General features: G+C 40.0%; 2 protein-coding genes across 2 annotated transcripts in view; one reads left to right on the top strand and one right to left on the bottom strand.

Moving 5' to 3' along the window:
- Positions 1 to 1106: 1106 nt before the first annotated feature.
- Positions 1107 to 13702, top strand: CCDC181 (coiled-coil domain containing 181). Its single transcript, XM_006907822.3, has 6 exons — positions 1107 to 1309; positions 5882 to 6021; positions 7120 to 8058; positions 9866 to 10012; positions 12166 to 12320; positions 13360 to 13702. Exons 2-6 carry the CDS (start codon positions 5905 to 5907, stop codon positions 13520 to 13522), a joined length of 1521 nt encoding a protein of 506 aa, XP_006907884.1. The 5' UTR covers positions 1107 to 1309; positions 5882 to 5904; the 3' UTR covers positions 13523 to 13702.
- A 2710-nt stretch (positions 13703 to 16412) lies between these two features.
- The window catches only part of BLZF1 (basic leucine zipper nuclear factor 1), a 13867-nt gene continuing 8557 nt past the window's right edge, over positions 16413 to 21722 (bottom strand). The window contains exons 5-7 of the mRNA XM_015586146.2: positions 21638 to 21714; positions 19156 to 19375; positions 16413 to 17545 (exon numbers count right to left, since the gene is read on the bottom strand). Coding sequence (XP_015441632.1) covers positions 17360 to 17545; positions 19156 to 19375; positions 21638 to 21714 — 483 coding nt within the window. The 3' untranslated portion in view covers positions 16413 to 17359. The remainder of the gene's footprint in view (positions 17546 to 19155; positions 19376 to 21637; positions 21715 to 21722) is intronic.

Here is a 21722-nt window from a genome sequence, read left to right on the forward strand (position 1 = left end):
TTAAATAGCAGGTTAGACAGAGCTTAAGAGAGAATTAGTGAAGTGGAAAATACAACTGAAGAAAGTACCCAGCATACAACAGAGAGAGAAGACTTTTCAAAATGTAAAAATAGGTTCTGATAGACGAGTGAAAGAATGAGACTAGAAGTTCTGAAACCTAAGGTCTACTCTAGCTTGGTAGTAACTCCATGGTCACTAAAGGAAATTTGATTAAAATTCCTTTGCCCTTTCATAGTCAATAATGCTATATATTTTTGCCTTTTTCTAGTGTGTGGCCTCAGCCTGATCCTGCAGCAGGAGAAACATTAGGTCACTACAACTATAAATGCTATACTGCCGCTAGGAAGTGCACTGGATATTGAAATTCATTTAACCTTAGATCTTTTTTTAAAAACTTTGTTTACAGTTTGGAGAGTACCTAAAAATTCAATTTTATATTTCCCTTCTTTTGGAGAAAAGGTGTTCTATTATATAAAATAATTGAAATTCTAATAACGATTTTTAAAAAATAAACTGAACACTATGGATTGTACTGAGTAAATATTTTCCTTTCTCCTCGTTTTTCTTTATTTCTGGTGGGAAATGGACAGTCGTAAAATCCTGTCATTTGTCGCCGCAATCTAAATTCATTTTGCTTCCCCTTTATACATAAAGACGACGTTTAAGGATTTAAGAACATTCTAGTTCACCATTTTACATCTTCTTTTTATTCTTGACCACTCTCTTGGGAAATAAAGTTTGGGTTTTGATTGAGGGGCAGGAGGGGGAGACTTTGGGACCAAAAAATCTGCTAACTAATTAGCAATTTGCTCATCCACTAGGGAAAACTGAAACTAGTTTTTGACGTTTAATAGCGAAGAAAATAATATACCGAAACATACTTGTAGATGTTCCCACAAGTTCTAAAGCTGGCAAGAGACAGGTACACGTGGGAAAACTCACAACCCAGAGAGGAGACTGACCTTCGGCAGTTCCCACTAACGCTCGAGACACCTGTGGGCGATGCGCAGAGCCCTCGGTCGTTTCCTTGGAAACCTCAGCCCAACGGATGCCCCGCGAGCACCCGGAAGGGGGCGCGCCTGGAGGAGCAGGTGTCCCAGGCTGCCGTCTGCGCCTGCGCGCGCCCGCCGCGCCCCGCAGTAAGAGAGGCCCGGATGGAGGACGCGGCTGCGCGCCGTTGCCATGGCAGCGTGTCCTGGCCGCCTCGGTACCGAGGGGCTCCCTCGCCTCGTTGTCAGAGCTTAGAAAGGGGAGGAGAGGCGAGCGCCCTGGGCCGTCTCTGTGACCTCGGCCGCTGCATCTTACCCAGGCAGGAGGGGCTGTAGAGGGAGAGAAGGGAAGGATGGTGCGGAGACGTTGATGGGGAGAGAGAGGAAAGGGGAAACCGTCTGGGACCGGACCGCTGGGAGGAAAGGGGTAGAAGACCAGAGGGAGGAGCCTTTCTGTTGGCGCCACATCCTTCCGAGTCCCTGGTGCTCGGAGCCTGGCGCTGGCGGGAAGCCTGATTTCGCTTCGTACGAGGGAAACCCCTCTGGGGGTGGCTCAGTCTGTCCTTCTGTCATATGCTTTCCCCTCTCAAAGTTCTCCCTAGGAAGGAAAAGTCACCTCGCTCTTAAAACGTTAGTTAGCTTCCACCAAGAGGCTAAGGTGTTCATTTAGTCGGTGATACCTTGAGACCTTGGATACGAATGAAAACGGTCACCTAATGTTTGTAAAATATTGTTTGGCGTCGTACTTGGTAATAGATTATGAATTTTTGAAACACCATTTACTCAGGAGCCACAGTCTTGGACGGAGCAGGAAGAATGGGCCAGATGGTCTCATGATGTTATTATGAGTTCGATTTTGCTTAAGTACTTCCTTTATATTAAGAGGCGTTGTCTTTTGACATTCTTTCAATTTTATTATATTTTAAACATGTTTAAAAGGTGATGAGATAAGACTGGAGTCAATGAATTAGATTTGAATGTTCTGAATCCTGAAAGATAATTATCAGAATTGTGTATAGATAAGGACTTAGCTTAGACTCAGCCTGAAGGATCTGCAGTCACATACCCACAGGGAATTTAGCAGACGCCCAGGAGGAAGGAATTAATTTCTGTCTCTTACAACAGTTCCCTATTAGGAAGGTGGTTCTGGTCCACGCCAGTTACATAGGTTTTTACTGATGATAAACATTGAGATTTAAATATGTGCAACTCCCAAGGAAAAAGTGTTAGATGATCGCATTTGTGTAAGGTATATTTTTATTCGAGTATGTTGACTGTGTACCATATGGCCAGTACCCTGAGGATGAAGATTAAAATAACCGAAGGGGATTGAATATCCCGTGACGCATTTGAAAAAGGCTTAAGGGACTTGGTAACAAGAGTTTATGCTTTATGTTCTTTGTTTACTTGGGAACCAGCCATGAGCTTTTTGAAGTTACAGGAACAGAATGGTACTTCAAATTTGATGCAACTTCTCACGTACTTCTCAGAGTCACTTCAACTATGATTGTCTTTCTTAGTAATATGATTTAATAATACTTAATATGTTTAACTGGTAATCATTTTCTTTTTTATTATGCTGATGCAGTGTTTTGCTTTTAAATTTGAGTTTTCACATGGGCGAGATTCTCTGTAAATAATAAAGCATGTCTACTAAAGCATTCAGGCAAACATTTACTTTTTACAAGTTCAGTACTATGTTTATTATAAAATTAAGGGAAAGAACTGAAGAGTTCTATAGAAATCTTATTCTAACAGTTATGTAACTTAACCACCTTAAAATAGTAAATTTCAGGATCCCTGCTCTGCAAAGAAAGCTAATTATCCTAGGGCATGTGTGACTGCTAAAAAATAGTATTATTTATATACGTATTTTGGATCACAGTGAGTTTTAGTTTATTCCACACGATTCCTGACACTCTTGTTTTAATTGGTAAGTAAGTAGACATAACAGCTTACGTGATTTGGCCCATCTTACAGTGGTCAATAAACTTACTCTGATATACCTATTTGGTTTCTCTAGGTCACCTCAAAATATTATTGCTGTCAACATCTGATTTACAAATTATTACTTTGAGTAACATGGACGTTATCTCTTCATCTTACAGCCTTACTTTGAGTCCTTTAAGAAAGTCCATTTCGTATTTTTAAAGGAAATAAATATCTAGAAGGAATTATAGTCCAACTGAGACATTAGAGATAGTTATACTTATCCAGTTGAATAATTAACATTTCAGTGTACCTAAAATTAACTTTGTCTTGAAAGGGTAAGGAAATTACTAGTAAGAACTACCCAAAGGCAAGATGACATTTAAATGAAACAGACCTCGGAATGCTTTTAAATCTTGAATTTAGTTATTCAGACACTGATTATTTATTTTAGATATGCTTTATCATGGCACTATGCATTTGCTTTTTAAATTCTCTTGCTTTTCGTAAGTTGGCAGTTCTTCGCTAATTTGCATCTTATAGAAAAGGGTAGAAGAAACCTTAGGGTCCTCTAGCTCAACCATTTCGTTCTAAAGCCTTAGTCTCCTTAAAACATTCATGCCCGGCTCGTCTTCTGGGCTAGATGTGCCACCTCACTGTCCCAGTGACAGGTATAAACATTTCCCTCGAAAGGGAAACAACAGTACCTCAACAAGCATCGCACTTCACTTCAGGACAAGTGTGGAAATGTAAATTCTGTCTTACGTTATGCCAAAATTTGCCCCTCAGTTTCCAGCCTTGATACTAGTTTTGCTACTCAAAGTGCTTCAAGCCCAAGCTCCTTCACGGGACGGCGGTCTAAATGCTGTGAAGCAGTCTCACGACTCGCCTGGGTTTTCCCTGGGCTGTCGTTCCCAGGGCTCTGAAGGACTCCTCAGAGTCTAGATTGAAGGCATTTTACCCTCATGACCTACCTTCTTCCCTTCTCCTTCTCTTGAACCCTCCTTCCTCCTGGTTTCTCGCCCCTGGATTAGTCCTGCTTGTCTTTTGTTCTTTAAACTATAGTAGTGCAGGAAACGGGGTACAGGGTGTCATGTGTTTCTTGGTTTCACAGTCTCAGCCTTGGAGCTCTGACATTTTGAGTCTCGTCATTATTCTTTTAACTCATTCAGTGTTCACTGAAGCCTATTAAAATGGTTTTACACGCAGTCACGTAAAGCCCTATCACTTAGCTCGTGCTGGTGGAAAGACATTCTCCCACATGCTTTTTCTATCATTCAGTGGTGAACAGTGGAAGGAAAAAAATATGTCTTGCTTGAGTAAAATGGGCGCCAGGTCAGGTAGTCTGATCAAATGTTTTGGGAGAGTAAGGTAAAGCTAATGGCCAGAACAAGGTTTGTGGATAATTTATTAATTCAGGCATAATATCGCTCATTTTATTTCTTTAAAAATGTGCCCAAGTCTCATGTGTTCTTGACATCTGTACTTTCTATTTCTAAAGGTTTTAGGCAACTTATTCTTACTGTAGGAGCAAAGGAAGGCAGGTATAAGAACAGGGTCCTCGGTATTTGGGGCCCTGAAGATCAGATTTTTACTGTTCTTTTGAAACCGGACCTAATATTCTATGTACATTTAGAGAGCACGGCTTTCTTTTGTTTTTAAGTCAATAGTGGGAAGTATGGAGATTATTGCCATGGAGTTCTACATTTGGCTATTTCATGACAATTAAATCTAAATAAACAGCTTTCCCTCAACCCTTTTCTTTTTGGAAAGATAATAGGACATCAAACTGACACCTTCTCACTCCTCCCAGATCCTTCTTTAGGAACACAAGTGTGTTCAGGCCATGCTGGACAGTTCCCTGCTCTTCCCTGTTTGTTCGTTCTTCCTCACGCTGTTCTCTTTGTCTGGGACTCATGAACATTCATACTCAGCATCCAAAACCCATCTCAGCTTTCCTTGATATTTCTGATTTTAGAATGAGTTAATTGCTTGCTTGCTTCTTCCTTCCACAGTCCTTCATATACACCTTTATTACATTTGTCTACATTTTTATTTATGTTTTTATCTATTTTTCTTTGTTTGTCTTCTCTACCAGACTGCAAGCACAAAGGTCTCTAATCTTTGTCGGGAAATATATAGAAATATCGTAGGTGTTCAACAAATGTTTGCCAAAATTGTATTTTACATGTATATAGTTCACACACATATAGAGACATTCTAGATAAAGATTTCTATGCTTCTTTTGATAAAAAAATTAAGCGCAAAAAAATTACCAGGGCCAGGAACTGACCTCAATTTAAAGATAACTTTAGCTTAGTTCTCTGAATTTTTATATCATTTTCACAAATATTTATCAACTTTCATCTGACATCCCTATTTATTGGCATCAGAGTCTTTCTTTTTTAATGAAAAAAAGTTTTATTTAAAGTGGACGACAGCTTGACTTCTGTGGCAATCAGCATTGACGTAAATGACAATCAGTTATTACTGAGTTCTCAGATCACAAATGATACTTATGCCATGTAAATTACCGGAGGACTGAGAAACTGAGGGTGGAAATCGATATAGTTGTTTTTATTTGAACATATGGAAATGTAGATGAGTGAGAGACTGAGACGCTAAGTCATGTGCTCTGGCCTGGACATGGCGTTTTGATGACGTGCAGGAAATGTGGAAAATCTTCCTTGAAACCTCAGATAGTCTCCTCCGCTGCCTCTGTTGGTCTCCTTGTAAATTCGGGTTTCAGGAATTGCAGGGAAGTGGCATGGTGGTTAAGAGTGGTACGCCTAGGAAGCACCTGGCCCATGCAGGTCTCTCAGAGAAGGCAGGCTCGTGCTTACTCTGAACGATCCGTGCTTCGTGTGTCCGTGCGTTACTGGACTTACCTTCGACATGGATCTTCACACTCCATACTACCCCTAAGGTGGACGTAACATGGACCTTATCTCTTCACCTTACAGCGCTACTCTTTAACGCACGGAAAATGGATGAAAATAAAGATACCGATTCAAAAGAAAGTGAAGAATATGAAGATGACTTTGAAAAGGACCTGGAATGGTTAATTAATGAAAAAGAAAAAAATGGTGCCAGCATAATAGAGGTATGTGTAAACTGACAACCCCATTTATCATAATGACATTAAAGTGCTTTATAATTCTTGAAGAGTTTCATATATGTTATCTCAACCTCACAAAATCTCTTTGATATACATAGGACAAGTGTCATTATTTCCATCTTTTAGATGAGAAAATTGAGGCATAGAGTTTAAACGTTGTATCCTAAGGCAAAGGGCTAATTAGAGAACAGGATTACGTTAGCACTTAAAGCTAAATTATAATTTAAAAATTATAATTTACATAAGTAATGTAATCAATTGCATCAAAAGTAAAAATGAATACAGTTAATTTCTACTTTATATGAACTTGGGTACAATCATGGGGTTATACTTTTAATATAAATGAAAAATAAAGTGTGCTTGCTTTGGCTGCACATATACTAAATGATAAATAAAGCAGATAAAAAAACATGGCCTTTCACCTAATATTTGAAACCTTAGGAGAATTAGCTCTTCAGAGGAATGAATACAGAGAAAAAAGTAAAGTGTCTTTTACATTGGTTTTCTTTTAGAAAATCTGATCTAGAGATAAAAATTGATCTGGAATTCGGATTTAGGTCCTGCAGAAAATAGCAGCAATAATAATCTGGAGAGATTACAAGAACCTCAAAATGATTAGGACTTAACCAAAGGCAGTGACCTTTATTGGTCTTGGGGAGAAAGACACTGTTTTGAAGAACACAAATATTACAAGGAAAAAACATTTAAAAAATTTTCTTCTGAAAAAGTAAAGGGAGGAAAATTTTATAGAGGGAGGAATATTAAAATAATATTGTATTATTTATAGTTACCTTTTCATGCATTAGCATAAAAAATTTTAAATATCAATATAGCACTGAGTAACATCAAATTTGAAATTAGAGTTCATTTTTTCCCGAAGTGCTATTGTCATATATTTCTCCTGGATGCTCATAAATATGAATTAGAATATTATGAGTAAAATTTGAGCAAGAAGCATGTAAATTTTCCCATTCATACAATAAATTACGTGAACATGAAAATCCATTTCAGATTTTCTACATATAAATGGACAAAGTATCTCAATTTTTACTAAAAAGAGAACCTCATTTCTATTTTTTTTAGATGGCTTGTGAGAATGAAGAGAATATTAACCAAGAATTAAAAGAGAATGAAACGGAAGTAGAACACACAAATGAGCTTTCTGATTCTGACAGATCTTCGAAGGATGAGGTTTCACCAAGAAGAAGTAACTTCATTTCTGTACCGAGTATTCAGTCTTTGGATCCCATATCAGATTCAGATAGTGAAAACTCTTTCCAGGAATCCAAACAGGAAAGTCAGAAAGACCTGGAGGAGGACGAGGATGAGGAAGTGAGGAGGTACATCATGGAGAAAATTATACAGGCCAACAAGCTTCTACAGAATCAAGAACCCGTGAATGATAAAAGGGAGCGAAAACTCAAGTTCAAGGACAAATTAGTTGACCTGGAAGTTCCTCCCCTGGAAGACACTGATAACTACAAAAATTATTTTGAAAATGAAAGTAACATGTCTGGAAAACTGTCACAGCTATGTATTTCCAATGAATTTGGACAAGAAAATGTGCTCCTGTCACTTGATGGAAATTGTGAAGAAAACAAGGATAGGAAGATACTCGTTGAGAGAGACGGAAAATTTGAACTTCTGAATTTACAAGACATTGAGAGTCAGGGAGTTTTGCCCCCCATGGATAATGTTAATAGTAAAGAAAACGAATCTCAGCAGTTGTCACCCAGATCTTCCAATTCATCTGTCAACAGTGTCAAGAGAGAAGAGCCTATAGCAAAGACCAATGGCTTATCAACAGAAGGGCCACTGGCCTTTATCCCTCAGCCACCACCTAACCCCAAGACTTGTCCAAACTCCGCTGTCAGCTCAGATCCAAGAAGGGGGAGTAGGAGGTCCGGCCACAGGACACGGTCTGCGATTGTGTCGCCATTGACCTCGACTTATTGTCTTTCCACGCGACAGAAAGAGCTGCAGAAACGGCTAGAACAAAAGAGAGAAAAGCTCAAGAGAGAGGTGAGGGCACAAGAGCGCGTTCTCCTCACAGCGGAACGTGTTTTCGTGTTTTGCGGGTGTAGCAGGAATTGAAATGCTGCTGCAAAGTACTTAATGTATTTGCTTGCTTGTTTCGTTTTTCCGTTGTTACATTAAGTGGTTAAAGGTTAAGAACGTGTATTTGTGGAACAAACGTCAAGCTTTCCTTGGTCCTTTCTTGTAAGGCTCGCCAAGCACAGCAGTGAACGAGCTGTCTTAGAGCTAGAGTAGATCTCAGCGACGGCTTCGTCAGATCCGTTCATTTTAATGGTGAGACTCAGAATAAGTGACTGCTAAAGGTAAACTTGATATGAGATAGGTGAAAATCAGATGTCAGATAGAAAAATGAAGGCAAAACTGTGTTGGGGTTTAGGAAGCAACAGATAGAATCGGATTATAATTCTGTGACGTGTGTGTGTGTGTGTGTGTGTGTGTGTGTGTGTGTGTGTGTGTTCCATACCTACAATTCCTTGATTTCATGGATTTTAGTTTTAGATTAAGAATATTTTAATAACAATGAAATGTCTCCAGAATGCCATATGGAATCCCAAATTATTATTTTTGAGCGTTTCTTGTGCTCTTAAAAGTATTTTATAATTGAAAACCCCAGGTACCAAAACTGGTGGGTTTTCTAAATTATTTAAATCAGTGCCCTGATTCTCTGTCTTACTGGATACTTTATGGTATTGAACCATATAAGATATCTAACTATAAATACAGAACCGCAGCAGAATCACAGGTTAGTGGACTTTTACAGTTAGAGGGAACCATAAAGATCATGAGAAAACTATAGTCTAGAAAGTTTAAATAACTTTAATCAAGTCATTCAACTTGTTTGCAGCCTTCTAGCTATTTCCACTCTGACGTGTGCTTTTCTCCCACTGACGATTTTATAGCTCTGCATTAACTGGTTTAAGTACCTCCCTTCTGGTTTAAGTAACTGACTCCCTTTTACAATATTAGCTGAATAATTCAGATTAAGAAATTCATTTTATTTTTATTAAAATAAAATTTCTATTATTTAGAAATTCAATTCATTTTATTAACTAATTGTCTAAATATTCTTCTGATAGCAAAGAATATCACTGTATGAATATACACAAGTTGAAATATTTTTAAGCATAATAATAAAAGAATTTAAACACACGTAAAGGTACAACTAACCCCTACGTTCTCATCACCCAGATTCAAAATTCGTTGAGAGTTTGGCATATTAGCTTCGTCTCCTCTCTTTTTGGTTGAAGTATTTTTAAAGCAAGTCCCAGACAGCACGCGCATCCTCGCTCACTCACACACTTCAGTATACATCTCTAAGTGATGATAGCATTTTCCTTTGTAACTACAATGCCACCTAGCAAAATTAACAAATTTGTCAGTAGTCTAAGAATGTTTAAGACATCGTTAGTGCTTTTGTAGAGACCGTATAGTGCTTCCGGAGTGTGGTGGTTTTTTTCTTTCTTTTGCATATTTCTGCAATTTAAGGAGTTTAATGCCAAAAGTAAACTAGGAAGCAAAGGAGATATCCAGGAAATCCCTGAATAGTACGTAGGTACGTTACACCTACGTGATTGCAGACTTATCGTCACAGTTTCTCTGGAAAAAAAAAAATCTTCATTTTTCTCCCTAAGCAAATTAGAGGCCTTGTTTTTTTAAAGGATTCCCAATTTTTAGACGGCAAGTTTTAGGAGCACGGAATTCTAATTTCAGATCTCAAACTCTCTCTCTGTACTCTAACTCGTATACGATTTTTCAGTCTTGCATTCATGCCTTTCGATATTCTTTCCCCCAGGAAGAGCAACGGAAAATGGAAGAAGAGAAAGAGAAGAAAAAGGAGAATGAGATGGTGTTCAAAGCGTGGCTGCGAAAGAAGAAGGAGCAGGTCGTGGAGATGAAGAGAGTCCAGAGAGCGAAGCAAATCGAAGACATGAACAGTAGGGTGAGTAACACTGCTGCACGGAAAGTCGCTTCCCGCTGCAGGTGTGACAGCTGACTGTATTCACGGAAAGGAGCCTGAATGCCAGGCTGAGAACTGATGGGCGAAGTAGGAAGAGTGGTCTGGGAACTGCCCCTGCAAAAAACGCAGCCCGCGGATGACTTCACAGGGACATCCTGAGACGCCCTGTAAAGATCGAAGTTTTATAGCATTGAAAATGGAAAATGACCGATTTTTTCAGGATAGTATAGAATGAGTTTGATATTCAGATAGGACGGAGATAGCACACACGCACGCGCACGCACACACACATACACACACACACACACACACACAATATCCCCCACACCTGCATTAAGTGTGCTTTCCTGGGTTTTTATTTTTACCAGTCTGATAGGTAGGAAATATTGATTGGAGTGTTATTTTCAGCAAGATTGAATGTCTAGCGCTGTTCGAATTTTCTTTTCAGAAAAAAATCCTTTGTCAGCTTTCCTGTTAGGGATATTGGGTCTTCCTTTTTGATACGTGGGGACTCTGTGCATTGTGAAAACTAGTTCTTTGAGAGCTCCACTGCATTAATTTTTTCCTTTTGTTTTTTATTTCATTTTTTTTGTAATGCAGAAAGAAGTATTTGATTTCCTATGGTTGGATTTATACAACTGTAAAAGGAAGTCCTGAAAAAATTTAAAAAACACAGTCATTTAAAGCATGATATAAAACTGCATTCAGTCTTTGTGCCCATTGTGTCAGTTCTGTCTTCACAGTGTGTCCAGACTCCACCAGCGTAGTCCAAACCGCTGCCATCTGTCGCCTGACTGTCAGGAAAGGCTGACGCTGGTCTCCTTCCTTCCACCTGGCCGCCCCTAACTCCATCCTCTTTCCACAGAGCAGCCAGAGCGAGCCTTCGAAAATGGGGAAGAGAGTGTGTCAGCTATGCCTCGCACCCTCCAGTGGCTCCTCATCTCAAAACGAGAGCCGCGGGTCCGACTGGAGCCTGGGGCGGGCGCCGGTGCTGTTGCTTCCCTCAGGCGTCGTCTCCATGCTCCAGCACCTTTGACCTTTTCATTTTGACTTCTTTGCTTGCTATCTGTCACCTATCTGTCATCGATCATCCATCTATCTACCTAATCTATTTAGAAGAAGAGAAAGAGAAGAAAAAGGAGAATGAGATGGTGTTCAAAGCGTGGCTGCGAAAGAAGAAGGAGCAGGTCGTGGAGATGAAGAGAGTCCAGAGAGCGAAGCAAATCGAAGACATGAACAGTAGGGTGAGTAACACTGCTGCACGGAAAGTCGCTTCCCGCTGCAGGTGTGACAGCTGACTGTATTCACGGAAATTCACGTTCTGGTTCGGTCAGTTCATCTGCCTTGTCACTCGGAGTAATGTTTATGAGTTGTGGCTGGTGTTCGACCCTGAGCTCTCCTATCACACTGAATGTGCAAATCACAAGCCCTTCTCAGGTCCTTCGCTCTTACTGTCACCGCTCGACATACTCCTCCTCCAGATGTCTCGTCACGAACTCTCACCTTCTACCTAAATACCATCCTTTCTCGTCGCCTTCCCTTTAGTGCTTTATCTCCTTACCACACTTTTCTTTGAATCTGACAGATCGATCGATTGATCGATCGATCGATCACCTCTTTTTATCCTCCCGTCTGGAAGCACTTTCTGTGATGATGGAAATGTTCTTCTCTACCTCAGCCGCCCGACGAGGTAGCCACGGGCCATCGTGTGGCTGTTAGGCACGTGGGCGTAGCTGGTGTGACGGAAGCACTGATTCTACGTTCTGTTTAGGTAGCCGTGTGGCGGTTTATCAGTCGATCGATCGATCGATCACCTCTTTTTATCCTCCCGTCTGGAAGCACTTTCTGTGATGATGGAAATGTTCTTCTCTACCTCAGCCGCCCGACGAGGTAGCCACGGGCCATCGTGTGGCTGTTAGGCACGTGGGCGTAGCTGGTGTGACGGAAGCACTGATTCTACGTTCTGTTTAGGTAGCCGTGTGGCGGTTTGGACACTAGGAGTGCAGGTAATGAGACTGGCGTCACGATGAAGCAGCGATGAGTGAGACGTGTGTTCTCGTAGGGTCTTCCAGGCAGGGCCTTCAAAAGTCATTTTCCATTTATTTAAATTAAGAGAATCTTGTTTGTGTAATTAGCAGGGGAACAGAGATCCACAACAAGCTTTCCGATTATGGCTTAAAAAGAAGCACGAAGAGCAGTTGAAAGAAAGGAAGACAGAAGAACTGCGCAAGCAAGAGGAGTGCTTATTCTTCCTCAGAGGGACGGAAGGCCGGGAAAGGGCCTTCAAACAGTAAGTCAAAGGCAGGGCGCCGCCTGCTTCCGCCAGGCCATTTTCGGAAGATGTGTAATCAGTGAAGCTTGGGGAAAAACAACAAAATATTTCATTGCTGTATGTATTCATTTGTACATTTATGTATTCATTTGTACATTTATGTATTCATTTGTACATTTGCTCATTTCTTAGAGAAATGGGGCAAAGATTAGTTACATACAGCCAGTCTCAGAAAAACCGAATAAGGAGTTGCATTAACCAAGGAATATTTTTCTGTCAAGAAAGGCAGGCAGGCTGAGGAGAGGGATCTGCGTAGACCCAGTGAAAGGAGATTTGGGCACATATTTTGGTCATTTAAGGCAAGCCCGATCTCTTTTCAGTGATGTGGGTAAGACCTGGCTTACCTGGCTCATTCTGAGGAAACAGACTGGGTTTCATAATTTCGCCAGCAAGCCTCGATGCGGGGAGGGAGTCAGTAGAATCCTGTTGTCTTAAGTTTCTTTCTTTTATACGTTTTGTTGTTGTTGTTGTTATATATTTTTCCCTTTTTTTTTTAAAAAAATATATTACCCTTTGTTATCGAAGCAGTGAGTGTGCATTGTGGAGATGGGTGAGGCAAGTCACATTGTCATCCAGAAATCACTGCTGTTAGGGCCTTAGTGCATGTCTTCTAGATATTTCTGTGCACTTGTAATTTAAAAATAGAAACTGAGATCATACTTATAAACTGTTCTGCTATTTGCCTATTTTCATTAATGATCTCATCTGTATCTAGCCCATAACCATTTTCCAGGTGAAAAAAAAAACAAACCCCAGTTATGTTGGCAATTTCATTATAAGACAAACCTAATTTCAAACACTTGATACCAAATATACTTTCTTGTGTGAACCTAGGGTATAAGCCTGACATTTTTCATTTAATATTTTAGTAATTTTTGTGACTATAGCATTTCAATGTAAAGAAATTAAATTTCCTTTGTCTATAGTAATAACTTTATAGCCTGAAGAGTATATTCAGGTTGATACTCACCAGATCTGATACTGTCTCTTTCTACAGATGGCTAAGAAGGAAAAGGATAGAAAAACTAGTAGAGCAGCAAGTCGTCAAAGAAAGAGCTAGACAGCTCCGACTAGAAGCAAAGCATTCTAAACAGTTACAGAGTCAGCTGTGCAACATGGCAGAAGCCAGAGCTTTTCGTTTTACTGATCATTACAACTGAAGGTATCTATTAAATACTCCTTTTGAAGCTGCAATCCTCCACATTTTGGATATCGTTTTTTATGGCCTGTGCGCTTTGGGCATGCTGTAAGTTAAGGAAATGGTGCGCAGATTTTGGTGATGTTGACAATGAATTTATCTTTACTTAAAAACTAGACCAAAATAAATTTCTTCTCTTGCAGTGTTGGAATCATCTCTTAGTCCACGCAACAAACTGAACCACAAATGAACTCTACATTCCTTTACTTCTAAAATATTTTAACATTTCTAGCTAGAAAGAACACAAGAAAGGGACATATTTCTATTCTTAGTTTCTATTATCATTTAAAAATTTTCAGTAGAACATCTCATAAGGCAGGAGTGACCTCTTAAGCAAGCCCGGCTCTGGGCCTTATACAAAGTCCTATTTATATCAGCTTTGAATTTAAAGAGATGTGGCAAGCTAAGCAATAAAAATAAGCCTACTTCCATGTGTTCTTTAAAAAAAAAAAGGTAACAATTATGCATAATGCTATTTTCGGTATGTAAATTAGCCAGCTCTTATTGAGAGTTTATAATGTGTCTGGTATCGTAAATGTTTTTCGTAAGTAATTTGAGGTAACGCGTAGAACAAACCTATTAGTCCTGTTTTTCAGATGAGGAAACTAAAGAGGTGAGCAGTTTGCTCAGTGACCTGTGTGGCTGCAAAATCCTTTCTCTCAGTTATGTCGTAAAGTTACATTTTGGTAGACATTTGTGAAACATTTCAGACGATGTGAGAATCGGCTGTGTTGAAGACTGGCACCCTTCACATGGATAAGCTTTTAAGGGGTGGAAGACCAAGGTAAACATGCAGGTGTGATGGAGAGTGGGGATCACTGTCAGAGTTCTCTTAAAGCTTCAGAAGACCAGGTTCTGGCCTCCTAGGCATTTGTACCTTAATCACTTAACCCAAAGTGAGAAAACACAGATAACAGATAAGAACAGATTTGACATTTAAATATTCCATAACATTTTGCAAAAATGTTTGGCGTTTTGATGGGATTGCTTTGGGTAGCATTGCTTTCTTACTAATACTGTCTCCCAATCCATAAACACAGGATGTCTTTTTATTTAGTGCAGCAACGTTCTGTAGTTTTCCGTGTACAGTCTTTCGCCTCCTTGGTTAAGTTTATTCAAAGATATTTTATTCTTTCAGATTCAATTGCAAATGGACATGTTTTCATAATTTTCTTTTTGGATTCTGTTCTCAAAACACAAATGATTTTTTGTGCATTAACACTGTACCCAGTGACTTTGCTGAATGTGTTAGTAGTGCTACATTTTTCTGGGTGTGTGGATTCTTTGGAATTTTCTATACACAGGATAGTATCATCTGCGAATAGAGATAGTTTTACTTCTTCCTTTCCAAACTGGATTCCTTTTATTTTTCTTGACTGATTAATCTGGCTGAAACTTTGAGCATATGTGGGATAGCAGTGGTGAGTCGCCATCCTTGTCTGGCTCTTGATCTTAGGAGAAAAGCTTGTAGTGTTTCCCCACTGGGGATGATGTTAGCTGTGGGTTTTCCATAAATGCCCTTTATGAAGTTGAGGAAGTTCTATTCTTATTCTTCTATTCTTCTTATTCCTCTTCTTCTTTTCTGAATGTTTTGATCATGAAAGTATGTTGGATTTTATCAAATGCTCTTTCTGCATCAAGTGAAATGATTGTGATTTATCTCCTTTGTTCTTTTAATGTGCTATATTACATTGGTTGATTTTGTGTTGAACCACCTTGCATTCCCTTGATAAATACCACCTGGTCAAGCTGTGTAATTATTCTTCTTATTCCTCTTCTTTTCTGAATGTTTTGATCATGAAAGTATGTTGGATTTTATCAAATGCTCTTTCTGCATCAAGTGAAATGATTGTGATTTATCTCCTTTGTTCTTTTAATGTGCTATATTACATTGGTTGATTTTGTGTTGAACCACCTTGCATTCCCTTGATAAATACCACCTGGTCAAGCTGTGTAATTCCTTTACTATGCTGTTACAGTCAGTTCGCTAGTATTTCGTCAAGCATTTTTTTCATCTATATTCATGAGATATTGGTCTGTAGGATGCTCTTCTTGTGGTCTTGGTGTGGCTTTGGTATCGGAGTACTGGCCTCACAGATGCATTAGAAAGTGTTCCCTTTTCCCTCTTCGTTCATTTTTTTGGAAGAGATGGAAAATATTGATATTAATTCTTTAAACAGTTGGTAGAATTCACCAGTGAAACTTTTCTGGTCTGGACTTTTGTGGGGAGGTTTTTCTTTTTTAGCAGACTTTATTTTTTAGAGAAGTTTTAGGTTCATAGTAAAATTGAACAGAAAGTAGTCTCCATATGTCCCTTGCTCCCCCACTTCCCCAACCTCCCTAGCTACCACCATCCCTCACCAGAGTGGTGCTGGTTACGACCAGTGAGCCTACAGTGACACACGATTGTTATACAGCACCCACAGCTTACATTCGAGTTCACTCTTGGTGTCGGGAGATTTTCAATAACTGATTTAATCTCTTTCCTTGTCATAGTTGTTCATAGTTTGTTTTTCTGAGTCATTTTTGGTAATTCTTGTGTTTCTAGGAATTTATCCATTTCATCTAGGGTATTTAATTTGTTGGTGTACAGTTGTTTATTTATATGAAGTTGGTAATAATGTCCCCACTTTCATTTCTGATGTTATTTGCATGTTTTTCTTTTCTTAGTCTGGATAAAAGTTTGTTTATTTAGTGGATCCTTTCAAAAAACCAACTTTCGGTTTCCTTGATACTCTGTTGTTTTTCTATTCTCTATTTTATTTCTGCTCTAATTTTAATTTCCTTCCTTATGCTAGCTTTGGGTCGTTTGCTCTTCTTGTTCTAGTTTCTTAAGGTATAATGTTAGGTTGCTGTTTTGAGATCTTTTTTTATTCTGTTTAGTTCAGTTAATTATTATTGTTGTTGTTATTATAGTTATTATAGACACTCTTAAACCAACCATTGCAGAACTGTACTGTAATTTGAAGTTACAAGGGTATACATTATTTTTTATTCTGGTAAAATATATATAAAATTGATTTTTTAAAATGACAATTCATTAAGTGCATTTATATTGTACAACCGTCACCACTTTCCATTTCCAGAATTTTTCGTCATCCCAAACTAAACTGTACAATAATAGCTATTACATAATATAAATTAATGGATGGAGGTTCCTATCATACAGCATTTATTTTCAAAAGATTTCCCTTCACCTATAGTAGTTTCATAAGCCTCCTTTGCAGCCTGAAAAGGGCAAGGACACTCCGTCCCCCAGCGCCCTGCCAGCCGTCACGACTTCAGAGCTGGGGGGTCAGAAAACGCTCTGTGAAGGGCGAGACAGTATTTTAGGCTTTGCGGCCCGTGTTTCATTCCCTCAGCTCTGCTGCTCCGCAGAAACCCGCTGCAGACCAGTCAGCGAACGGCGCGGCTGCACGTGCCCCGCGGCTGTAGTGCACCAGGCTTTGATTCTGATCAAACTAAATTCAGTCTGCTCCTATAAATATATATAGCAAGATAAACGGTAACTTAGGTCCTAAACGGTATCCAATTTTTCCTTTTAGAGTCCTTTAGGAAAAGCATCACGTAATGCTTGAGAGCATTCTCGAAACTGACCTGCCCAGTTTCATTCTTTTCTTACCCTGAGACATTTATTAAGAAAGGGTAATCTGGAGTCTAGTATATGAACCATCTCCGGGGACATGTATTATTTAAAGAGAAAGTGAGATGACTTCTAGCAGTATGTGATCCCCGCTCCCAAATAAAGCCTCGTGGGTGACGAGCAGGTGCCCGTGGCATGCCAACAGCATGCTGAACGCTAAAGCACAGTCAGCTCTCCCTGGCAGTGACTGCAGCAATTGAAAGTTACGTTTTCATATCTAGTATAGGGATGAAATCGCCCAATATTTTTCTTCGTAGCAAGCAAGGTGGTTGGTGAAGACTCAGAAAATGGATTATCAGGTGAGTGTTCTGTACAGGTAGCTGGGTCCAAAATGCATAGAACCTAAGGAAAATAAGAAGTAATGTCAGATGTATCCAGTAGGGACTGTAAATGCCCTTTGTTTTACTGATGTCTAACTAACTACCCATAAAGTTCCATTCATTAATGTGTCACTGCCATACACATAACATCTGAGTGGTGAATCTGATTGCTTAGAGAACGTGTCCCTTTCCTCGAAAAGCTCTAAATTTAACGTCTAGTTATTACATTACCTAGTGTACCTATTTTTTTAAAATGAAGACATTAATGTTCTCTAATGGCTATTGATGAAAACCAGAAAACAAGATGACATCAGTTCTACCTTAAGTGAGATCAGTTCGTACCCTTAACCACTGCATCACATGCCCACGACCTTCCTGAGTCCTTCGTGCCTCTGCGTGGAACCAGGATCCCACCTTCACTCTTCTGCTGAAATCTCGTTTCAGAGTTGTCGATCACTTATTAAACAAATGGCTTGTCATTTCTGTTTCTAATTTCCACGAACACACTATGCTAACCACCGTGTTCTTGTCCCTCGGGTGTCATGGACGCCATGCTCTCTCCCTCCTGTTTCCTTCACTGAGACCCACAACAGGAGGGACTCTTGGGCTGAAAAAATTCTCCAAGTAAGGGCAAGGACACATGGCGACTCTGGCTCACAGATTCTGTTTCTCATCTTCATAGTCTCCCAACCATCACCGCGTGAGGGCGGGTGACGGAGCAGAGGAGGTAGGCACTGCATTTCTAGAGGAGCTATGAAAAGCGGTGCTTCCATAAGCCACAGGAAGAGAGTGTTTCAAGAAAGAAGGAGCAAGTCAGCTATACCAGGTCCCACTGGCAGCGACTGCAGTAGGCAGTGACACAATTTCCCAGCAAAGCGAATACAAAATGTGAACAGAAAAGATAAAGATGATGAGTTTAGTTTTAGGTAGTGATTCACTTAGTAAATAGCTGAGTACCTATTATGTGCAAAGGATTATGCCAGACCTTGAGGAACCATAAGATGTAGTCCCCGCCCTTAAAGAGCTTATAGTTTGGGAGACGGAGAATCAAACAATCGCAATATAACTTGTTAAAGGGCTATAATAAATGTATGTGCAGAACGTAACGGAAGCCTGGGGGAAGGAACACCGAGGTTGCCAGCGAGATGCAGGGCGGGCCGATTCTTAAAGGCTGCGAGGTGCTGGACGGACAGTGGAGGCAGAAGGAAAAGAATGTCAGAGGCGTGAGACGCACGGCCTATCTGCAGGCACCAGGTCTGCACGTTCACATCTACATGTGGGAATGACATCATTTCTTAGGGCAGAAGTAATCTATTACCTACTCATGGTTACTAAATTAAAACTTCTACATAGTAGTTTGCATATCAAAATGAACTCAAGAAGAGGATTACCAGTGATTCGGTAGCTAAAAAATAGGTCCTTCCTGAAACAATTACATTTTTCTCCTTATGAATACAGTAATACTGCTTGAGAAAATTAAAGCTCAGAAGAGGAAATAATTTTCTCCCAGGTCACAAGCTCATTAGCATAAGATCGAGTTTCGATCCCATATGTCCCACCTCCCAACGCCAGGCACTTTCCAGGAGAACAGGACAGCAGTAAACGTTCCAGAGCGTCACAGAAGCATCTTACCGTTTCAGCCATTTTTTCTGCTGGGGTGCTGCAGAATTCATCTGCTGACAGAATCTTTTTCTGACCACTGGTGCCGACGTTTCCCAGAAGATGCGCATGTATTGCTTTTGCCAGCTTGTGATTTATCAGTGCCAGTTCCGCCGTGCTGCGGGGCTGGGCGCCCGGGCAGGAAGTCTGCGCTTCTCCCCACTGCAGGGAGACGAGCAGCTCCTCCAGTAACCTGCGCAGGACACACAGGGCCACTGAGCGTTAACAGGGAATCGGCCACACTAAATAAGTCTGAAACAGTTCTGAAAGCATAGTTTCTTTCTCCCTTATCTTTCAGAGTTTAATAAATCAGGAAGTCTGGTAAAATCAGTTAGACTACAGAAAGCACTAACGGTTTATTAGGTTATTGTCTGGACATCGTTGAACAGATCTGTTTTTAGTTGTTGTATTTTAGCAGAGGTAAAATACGCTCGTATGCTCTAAGTATACTATAAATACGCTGCTCATTTAGTAGTACAGAACTACTGATTTGATTTGTACATCTACTAAGATAGTTATATGGTATTTCTTTTTATGGCGAGTTACATTAATTGATTTTTGAATGATATACCAACCTAAAATCGCTGGGCTAAAACCTACCTGGACACGATGTCTAAAAATCTGTATACAGTCACGCACCACTTAACGACAGGGGTACGTGCTGAGAAATGCGTCCCTGGGCGTTTTCGTCACGTGTGAACATCTCTGAGTACACTCACCCAGACCCGGGTGACACAGCCTACCGCGCACCTGGGCTACGGTGCAGCCTACTGCTCCTGGGCTGCAAGCCTGGACAGCAGGTGACTGCACAAAACACCCCGAGGTCAACTCAAGCACGAGAGAAAATGATGCAAAAAGAGACACAAGATGTATGAGGCTGCCGCTGGCAGAGCGTACGGCAAACGTTTTTCTAAGTGAAAAAAGTATACTCTCAAATGATAAAAAGTGCAGTAGAGTAAGTACCCAAACCAGTAACACAGTCGCTTATGATCACTACCTAGTACGTGGGCTGTACATACTGCACGTGCTAGGCTTTCATGTGACAGGCAGCGCAGTAAGTTTGTTTTCACCAGCATCGCCTCAAACGCGTGTAACGACTGCACTGCAGCCTTATGACGGCTACCATGTCGCTAGGTGATCAGGATTTTTCAGCTCCATTGTAATCTTATGGACCACTGTGGGTCCATTATGACCAAAACATCATTATTCAGCGCATGACTGTACATTGGTGGATTTGATTCACTAAAGTTCTGTTAAGGATTTCTGCATCTACATTCATGAGAGATATTGGTCTATACTTTTCTTGCAATGTCTTTGTCTGGTTTTGGTATCAAGATAATGCTAGCTTCATACAATGAGGTGAAATTGTTCCCCACTTCTCTATTCTCTAGAAGTTTGTGTAAATTTGGTTTTATTTCTTCCTTAGATGTTTACTTGTATTCACTAGTAAACCCATCTAGGCCTGGCGTTTACTGGAAGGGTTTAACTACAAATACAATCGTTTTAATAGGTTACACTTTTTTAGGTTATCTTCGGTAGTTTGTGCCTTGTAAAGAGTTTGTCCATTTCGTTTCAGTTGTTGAATTTATTGGCAGAGTTGTTCGTAACATACCCTTGTTACCTTTTCTATGTCTGTAGAATCTGTAGTGTACCCCTCTTCCTTCTCATTCCTGACACGGGTTATGTGTATCTTTCTCCACCCCCCTCCCCGCCTCCAATTATACTTAGAAGAAAAATTTATCTTTTCCCAGAACCAGGATTTGGCTTTCTAGTTCACTTATTTCTGCTCTCATCCTTTCCGTTTTCTTCTTTTGCTTAATTTGCTCTTTGTGTTTAAGGAGGAAGCTTAGGTTACCGATGAGACCAATCTTCTTTTCTAAAACAAATATTTAAAGTTATAAATTTTCCTCTTAAACACTACTTTGCCTCCTACAAAGTCTGGTATTTTGATACATTATTTTCATTCTTACAATTTCCCCTACAAGCTCCTCTTTGCCTTTACTGATTCGATTTGCAATCAATCGATTATACAGCAGCACAAAGCATGTTTAAGGAAGACCATCAATTTTGATAGTTCTGGAGCAGATGGACGTGAACGTAAGCTCTAATGCTGTAGAATGGTCATCAAAAAGATCTCTTTCCAAAGGAAAGACAGGTGTACTTTTTGGTTTTCACCAAAAATTACACAAAAGTGCTACAAACAGAACCAAAAACGACTTTGAAATCTAGGGATTGCTTCTCTTATAGATATAACTAATTCTCTCCCCAATTAAGAATGTAAGAAGCATATCTGCTATTTTTTTTAGTCTTCCTCCCTCTCCTAGGCATCTATTTTGAAATGCTACTGAAGTATATGTTTAATAAGTTATTAAATGTAGAAACACTAAAGAACCACCATAGTAACAGAAACTGCACGATAAAGTAGAAGAGCTCAAAATGTAAACAAGTGCCATACTTCTGGGTGGCGCCCATGTCCTGCCGGAACTGTCCCCGTTCACTCAGGAGGTCTCGTACGGCACTCTGCGCATCACGGTGTTGGC

The sequence above is a fragment of the Pteropus alecto genome, unplaced genomic scaffold (assembly GCF_000325575.1).
Source record: "Pteropus alecto unplaced genomic scaffold, ASM32557v1 scaffold101, whole genome shotgun sequence".
Classification (NCBI taxonomy): domain Eukaryota; kingdom Metazoa; phylum Chordata; class Mammalia; order Chiroptera; family Pteropodidae; genus Pteropus; species Pteropus alecto.